Source organism: Centroberyx affinis, unplaced genomic scaffold, assembly GCF_046629955.1.
Source record: "Centroberyx affinis isolate AG114_WGS23_722 - 3 ecotype Tasmania unplaced genomic scaffold, CSIRO-AGI_Caff_v1 ptg008327l_1, whole genome shotgun sequence".
In the NCBI taxonomy this organism is placed as follows: Eukaryota; Metazoa; Chordata; class Actinopteri; order Beryciformes; family Berycidae; genus Centroberyx; species Centroberyx affinis.
Genome location: NW_027284140.1, coordinates 278,378 through 286,108, shown reverse-complemented (window position 1 = coordinate 286,108; position 7,731 = coordinate 278,378). Strand labels below are relative to the sequence as shown.

Below are 7,731 nucleotides of genomic sequence, written 5' to 3'. Positions count from 1 at the left end.
GACTGTTTTGGTTTTAACTGACATGTTAACCTGTGTTAGGTGACGGTAACGTTAACTGACTCATTTGCAGGAACCGGTTCATGATGAAGAATAATGTAAAAAAGCAGAGGGTGAGACAGCGTTAACTAACGTTACTTCAGTAAAATAATTTCCATGACAGCTGACAGTTAGTCTTTGCATACGCTTGGCTGTCAAAACTAAAGGTCATTGTGGTTTTGCTCTGTCGCCCAGGAGTTTTTTGAAAAGAGAAAAATGCAACAGAAATTGAAAAACTTGGGGATCCCCCTGGCAGGCAGCAGTTCTGGTAGCATGGACCTGGTAACGTTGTTTATTGTCAACCAGATTGCAACTAAGAAAGAAAATAAAGGTGAGAAGTCGTAGTATTGTCAGATAAGCCTTGTTACCCATATGGTTACAATGAACTGACGATTTACATCAGTACAGGAGTGTAGTAGAGGTCTACACACCTTTTTATTTGTGAAAAAGAGTTTACTGACCGTTGAGAGGTGATATATATTCATAGTGTACAGTATAACAGGTAGTACCAGACTCAATATGTAAATGAAAATAGGGCATTTTTAAGATAATAAATGATTAACACTATTACAAAAATATAAATTTGCTGGTTATATTGATGATCACTGACTAGACTTTATAGTTTGTCCACCTTATTATGTACTACTACATTGCTGCATCAGTATGGCAAGTGACATAGGTAAAAAGTGTTAATATTTGTGTTTATTCAGATCCGCCTAAGGTAGCACTAATGAGCGACTGTAAAGGAGGATCCAAGCCGATGAGAAACAATCCCCTGGTCCTCCCCATGAGCCCCTGCTCTCCGTCACGGCTGAGCCTGGTCGAGGGTCAGCCTCATTACAGGTAGGGTTAGGAGTGTGGGCTTTTTATTTAATTCACTCCCCATCCCAGCAAAGTCAGCCCCATTCTCCTTGTTCCCATTCAATTAAGACGTGACTTGATTCACAATGCCGTGTGGCACTCTCCTCACCTCTCCAGCCAGCTATTGCACTCCTTCTACCTCAGCATTTTCACCAAATCACCTTCTCAGTCATAGTTGCAACCTTAGCTGTGTGTAAATGAAGTATTTGCTAGCTTCTTTGATGTATTTTCATCCAATTGTGTTCTATTATATTCTTATAAAATATCTCAAGTGTTCAGGGAATGAGAAAGAGGAAGCACTGCATTCCACAAGGGTTCAAATGCCGGCAGGTCAGTCACTTTACAACCATTCATACCTGTAGCACTCGTGTTCTTAGAGAAAGGTGATGAATATGAATAAATATTAAAACTCGAAACACTAAAAAGTGATGTGTTTTTCTTCACCTCGCAGCTGTCACCAGTGCTGGAGTCGGCCTTCTCGGACATCAGTGCGTCTGACTACCTGCCGCCCGTCGCCGACCCGCTCAGCCCCTTCTCCTCCACCTCCTCAGCCTCCTCAGGCCCAGGTGGGGGAGCAAAATATTTTATAGAACATATCCAAAATAGGTAGAAACTAAATCCACTGGACTTAAAATGAAGAGTTGAATTATATTATTTGCACTTTGTAATGACATTTTTAAATTGTTGTTTACATTCTAGCAAGCCAATGCCATCGCCATACCCCATACGCCATACATAGTCAGACTTTGTCATCATTGAACTTATATTTATTACATCGTATCGTGGTTGTATCGAATCGTGAACCCCATATCGCGTATCGAACCGTATCATGAGATAAGCATGTCGTCCCATCCCTAATCTACATATTCATGATCTTTGAATGTTACTTTATTGTTGTGTGGAGTTAAATTTAAATAACCTTTTGGGGATAAATATTTAAAAAGAGAGAAAGTACATAACAGTTTTGTGAGATGGGATGTCAAAACTTTAAAGCTCAGTATCTCAGAAGTGGAACCTCATAATTCCAAGTTCACGAAATACAATTACACACGATTAATTGTACAGCCCTACTACATGAATATATGTCATAAAATGAGTGATTTCAAAGCAAACCGGTCTCCTCAGGAATATTCCCCCTGCAGCTGAACCTCCAGCAGAGAGGCCAGACGCAGGCTCAGCCGCCCCCCCACTGCTCCCCTCTGCCCTGGGACACCTCAGGCACTGAGCAGGCCAAGGTACAAAAAAGGAGATATTGCTTTTTTTAATATTGGGCTGATAACAGTTTATTTTTGTCATCTCATTACGTAATCCCGTGGTTGCCACTACATTTATTACTCAACTCTCGGAATATTTGCCTCCAAATGGGTTAAACGTTGCTTCTTAGGCCTGATCACTGAGTCTGTTATGGTCCTGGTTGGATTACACTGTGGCAGGAGGCTATCTGAAATCTGCATACTCCTAACTGAAGTATTTCAGAATGTGAAATAGTGTTCACAGCAAATTTTCCAGAGTTAGTAAGTGTTGCTTTTTCAGTGACAATTATTTGGAGTTGACAAGTGTTGATTGGAGAGTTATTTGCCCACTCATAGCGCTGATGTGACTCTGGGACTGCAGTTCAAAACTATCAAAAGTGTTAAATTAACTCTGATGGGTGTGGACTTATATTAACACTGGCATAGTGTTGATTTTTACACTCAGAGTTAAATTAACACTGATGATTTTGCTGTGTCCGTATTGTGGTGTTACATGTACCTGAGTTAATTATAGCTTTTTCCTATAGGATCAATATCGGTGTTGAACCTTCCAGAATACTCCCGTTTTATGCAGATTTTTATGCATGTACTTTGAGACATGCTTGTGATGAATTGCTACATAAGTAAATGAACTTGAATGTCAACATGCATTTGAAATTTCGCTTTGGTTGAACATTTTCATTTTTTTAAGCTTGCACACCTTAGGGGGCAAACTGCCATGGAGTCAACTGTCACCAAGGCTCAGGCTTTTTTTTCTCTACATTGCAGCATTGTTAATTTAAATCCGGCAAATGTACTTAGTAAAATTAGTGTTTAATGACATAAAAATCTGTGATATGTCACATTTTGGAGGATCTGGGACACATAACGTAATAATAATATTACCTGGACTGCTTTTCCTTGTTTGCAGATATGTCAGAAATGGTATTTTTAGACTAGGTTTTCTCAACAAAAGCAATGTAGTGTAGTGATGACTAACCAAAATTGGCCATTGCTGGAGGCCGACCATTCACGAACCCCTATAGAGGTGCGTGTGCACTGAAAAAAAAGTATGATGTCACTTTAACGTCCAATCTCATTTTGTTTTGTTAGTTTCGGCCTTTCTCCCAGCCCAGAGGGATGAGAGACTGCACCCCCTGGTCCTCTGGGTCAAACACACCCCTCTACCAACCGGAGACACCCACAGTAGCCCGAGTCCTGTTTGGAAGCCCAGAGCCAGAGTGAGAACCACACTAGAATTCAAATGGATTTATTTTCTTTTTATTCATCATTTAGGAACTATCGCTGTTTTTTCAGGCTCACATCCTTGCATTGACTGGTCCTTTCTGTTCATTAATTCCTGTCAATAAATCAAATCAGCATCTGTGTTAGTAATAATCAGGCTATTGCTACTCAGATCACATACCTGTCATTGCAGTAACACAGAGGCCAGGCAGCATGCAAGGCACAAAGTCATGTTCTGTCTCAACCAACCAGAGGACAAGGAGCCCATGTTGTCCTTCACTCTTAACCAGTCAGAAACTGAGGAGCAGTTTGAGGAGCAAGTATTCAGGGGCTTCAGCAATGAAGATTACGGAAGTGAAGGTAAATAATTCTTGTCGCCCGGTTCACTGGAAAACTGTTAAATAAACACGGTGGCGTCCCTTTGCTTTCATTTCAGCTTCTCCTTTTGGGAGAGCAAAATCAAAGATATATCTCAAAGAGGAAACACCGATCAGACCTTCAAGAACACAGTAGGTGTCTGTTAATTAGTTTCATCAAATCAGTAACATGTTATTATAGATATGCCATATGTTTTGAATTTTTCATCTGTCATCTGTCATTTTCTTCCTCTCTTGTCAGGAATGCCCCTGATTCACAGCACAGGGGATCTGAGACCAACTCCCTCACACAGGTAACGGCACTCTGGATCCATTATTTTCAAGTAAGGACTTTATTGCCACCAAGTGGTAGAGTTTATACATTTCCATGGAAGAAACATGTATATAGTAGATGCAGTCTAAATAAGAGAACATTGCAGCAAGTAGATGATTAAGAAAATTTTACCCTGGCATGGCATTCATAATAAGGAACAGAAACAGTTTTGTCTAATTTTAATTTATACTGAGAGACATATGTATGAGTGAAAAGTGCAATTCTGCTGTAGGCATTCAAGCATAGTTGCAGCATTACATACTGTAATAAATCTGTGTTTTATCAACAGCTGTCCGACTGCACTGATATGGACTCTTGTAAGTTTCCGCGTCATCTCCAGTGAAGTCATCAGTTCTTTGTGTATGTGCCAGTGAAAACACAATAAACTGAATAGATGTTTTTTTGGTCCCACAGCATGTGCTGGACTCAACAATGGCCCCTTGGTCTGCTGTGAATTATCGCCAAGTTACTCTTCTAGAGGAGGTTACTTCAGTTCAGACTCAGATGATGTAAGTTAAAGGAACACACAGACGTTTTGTCAATCTTGTTGTTGTGCTGTGAGACGAAACCGGTAGCAATTTCACTTCTGAGTTTCTGGAAAAACTCAGAGCTACAATATGCCTTAATAATGACATTGATGATTTTCCAGAGAGATAACCTCAAATCAGACTTGTCATGGAAGTATTCAGCCCCGGGTTCACACAAAGTCCTTAAAGTATTTAAAGTCCTTGAATTTAACTTTTCAAAATGTAAGTACTGGAATACCTGGAAAATAAGCCTGTTATGTGGGGAAGAGCTTAAAAAGACCTTGAAATAAATAAATAAATAAAACGTTTGCAGTGTTTGGCAGAATGCAAGTCAAAACATAGAAAAGTAGACCAATGTATTCTGGGAAAAAATACTTAAAAGCACTATGAACATGTGAACCCATGATTTAAAGCAGTAATGGTTGTTAAAATGCAGTAAGGTTTACAGAAATGCTTCTTGCTTTTGTGTGGAGTCCTTATGAACAGAAAAATAGTGCTGGAAAAAGACCTTGAATTTGATTTAACATTGTATGAACTCTGTCCACCCAGCACAGTAAAATCATCAGTGTTAATTTAACTCTGACAGTATATAAATCAACACTTTGCCAGTGTTTATATAAGCCCATTTTAACACTTTTGATAGTTTTGAACAGCCGACCCCAGAGCCATTTCAGCTCAATGAGTGAACAAACAACTCTCCAATCAACACCTGTCAACAACAAATTAACACCGGAAAATTTGCTGTGCACAGTCCAACTGATGCGTTGTTTTTCCTCATGGCACACTGTGTCGCCCTGGGGGTCGGACAGATTGGTTAGACTGCTGTGAACAGTCAATGATGCGCAGGTTCATTTCAGCACAACTCATTTTACGCTGTCACACATCAATCACCACTGTTCTCTTATGTAATATCTAAAAAAAAACTGTTTTACGTCCTTCTTTTCTAACTGTGTATTAGGATGAAGATGGCTGCCAGTCATGTCTCCATTCTGGCTCTTCATGTATGGACCAAGCCTGTAGTGCAGAAGCCCCAAACCCAAACCAAGGCTCACAGGGGAATCCAAAACAAGGGCACTCCCAACCCGGGCCTCTCCTCCAACAGACAAAACCCAAAGTGAACTTCAGAGATGACCAGAGAGCTGCAGAGAACATGGCTTGCAATGATGAAACCTGCGGAAATAGCGACGAACACATAGGAAGCAGAACAGCTCAGTTTGTGCCTCAATCTCAGCTCTCTGAGATCCACAAATGCAAGATGACATCCAGTGAAACTCGAGACGCGGCGACTCAGACATCTGACATCCCAGCGTGTCAAACATCTGACGCCTCGACGCAGTGCAGCTTCGTACCGGACAGACCGACCGACCCGCCCGAGTTCAACTTGTACAAAACACCTGTTGATGTTTCAGTGGAGAATCCGGCCACAGGGAGGCAGACCGGCTGCAGAGATGCCGCCGCAGAGCAAAACACACAGAGGGCTTCGTCGGACGGCTACAGGAGGGGAGGGGAGCATCCGCCCTGGAGCAAACTGAGGAAGGAACACAGGGCTGGGCAGCTGTCAATCAGCGGCATTATAAACAAATACCCTACTCTCAACACTGACAGCAGAGTGATGATACAGAAACCCACAAACCGCTTTCTAGAGGCTCTGCACATGACCGATGGGCGAGGTATAATATGTGAAAGTGAAAGATTCAATGTGTCACTTGTAAATTGAGGGAAACTATTAATAACTATGCTTTAGTTATTAATTACTGGTAATTTAGTAATTGGGAGACAATTACTGTTGGGAGACAATTGGGAGACAATTACTGTTATATTTGGACATGCATATTTTGATGTGTATAGTAGACAGTGTGTTGTCTGCAGACAAATGCTCCCATGGGGAGAAATGAATAATTAAAACATGCAATGTGTCATTTACAAATGCTGTTGTCTCTGGTTAGAGATAGATACCTGAGTAATTCGGGGACAGTTCCAGCTTACTTCTGTGTATTAAGATGTATATTTAGGTATTCAAATTCTGCAAAGTCCCCTGTCAAAGAAAGAAGCGAGCAACAATCCTTTTTGTTAAATACCTGTGTTCCCTGCTGTCCTCGCTTTGTAGCAATGAGCAGTCAGGATGGAGGAGGCAGAGATGAGAGAGGGAAACAAGACCTTGTGGAAAACGGTCCTCTTATGAAAGCCCTCCCAGAAGAAGAGAGGGAGGAGGTCGCGTCTGCCGGCAGAGTTAACAGACTCTCAGAAGAGGCGGAAACACTCCAGGAAATAGCCGACATTTTGCTCATGTTGAAGCAGAGAAAGAAGGAGGGATGATAACGAAGGAAAGGTAGACGGATGGAGGGAGCTGGAAGGAGAGAATGTGCCTGTTCTGTGCATGTTGTTGTTAATTCAAAAGATTATTTAACAGTTTGTGTTTAAGCACCTGAAACAAAGTGGTAATTGTGTTTGCTCTTAAATGTCTTGATGACAACATAGTAAAATAAAGCCCCAAAGCTTTATCTTGGTTCATAAGTTTATTTCTTTCCCCATATACATATTCAAGTGCTCAGATTTCATGAATATATTCAGTTTTATAGAATATAAATTCTAGCAAAACATTTACAGCTTGAACAATAATCAAATATACTATACAGCACTCTAAGTTTTTTATTTGTGTTTTTTTGTAGTTCCTCATAAACTGTAGAAACACATTTAATTGCTTCACATAGAAAAAAATTGCAACCGTTTCACCATAAATACACATTGGACGCCCCCCTGTGGGAAGAGGACCAAGGACAGTGGTAACACAACTGGATGTCAAGGGGGTTTCCTTTAACAAAGTGCAGTCTAAAATAACAATCACGTCAAATATCTGGTTGACACAACTTTTCATTACACAATCTGTGTTATGGAGCAGGAGTGTTACCTGTGTGTAGTTCATTTGTAATTAACGCTCTTAATACAAAACTAGCTTGTGTGGCTTAAGGACAACTCATCTTAGGCCAACGGAAAATCTATGGTTAAAGAATACCTTGGCATTTAGATTTATAGTTGGTTACTTTTCTTCACCTATAAGCCTGTAGCCTCCCACGGTTTAAATGTGGATTGTTAACAAGCCCGTTTTAGGAAATTGAAAGACAAATATCGTTTTTATCTTT

At 40.6% G+C, this 7,731-nt stretch overlaps 1 protein-coding gene across 1 annotated transcript; it reads left to right on the top strand.

The window, feature by feature from the left end:
• The first annotated feature begins 2,070 nt into the window (after positions 1–2,070).
• On the top strand, positions 2,071–7,028 carry LOC139640097 (uncharacterized). The gene is made up of 9 exons (XM_071514263.1): positions 2,071–2,132; positions 3,243–3,370; positions 3,568–3,734; positions 3,811–3,883; positions 3,993–4,044; positions 4,354–4,381; positions 4,479–4,573; positions 5,550–6,261; positions 6,699–7,028. Exons 2-9 carry the CDS (start codon positions 3,270–3,272, stop codon positions 6,905–6,907), a joined length of 1,437 nt encoding a protein of 478 aa, XP_071370364.1. The 5' UTR covers positions 2,071–2,132; positions 3,243–3,269; the 3' UTR covers positions 6,908–7,028.
• Positions 7,029–7,731: the final 703 nt, after the last annotated feature.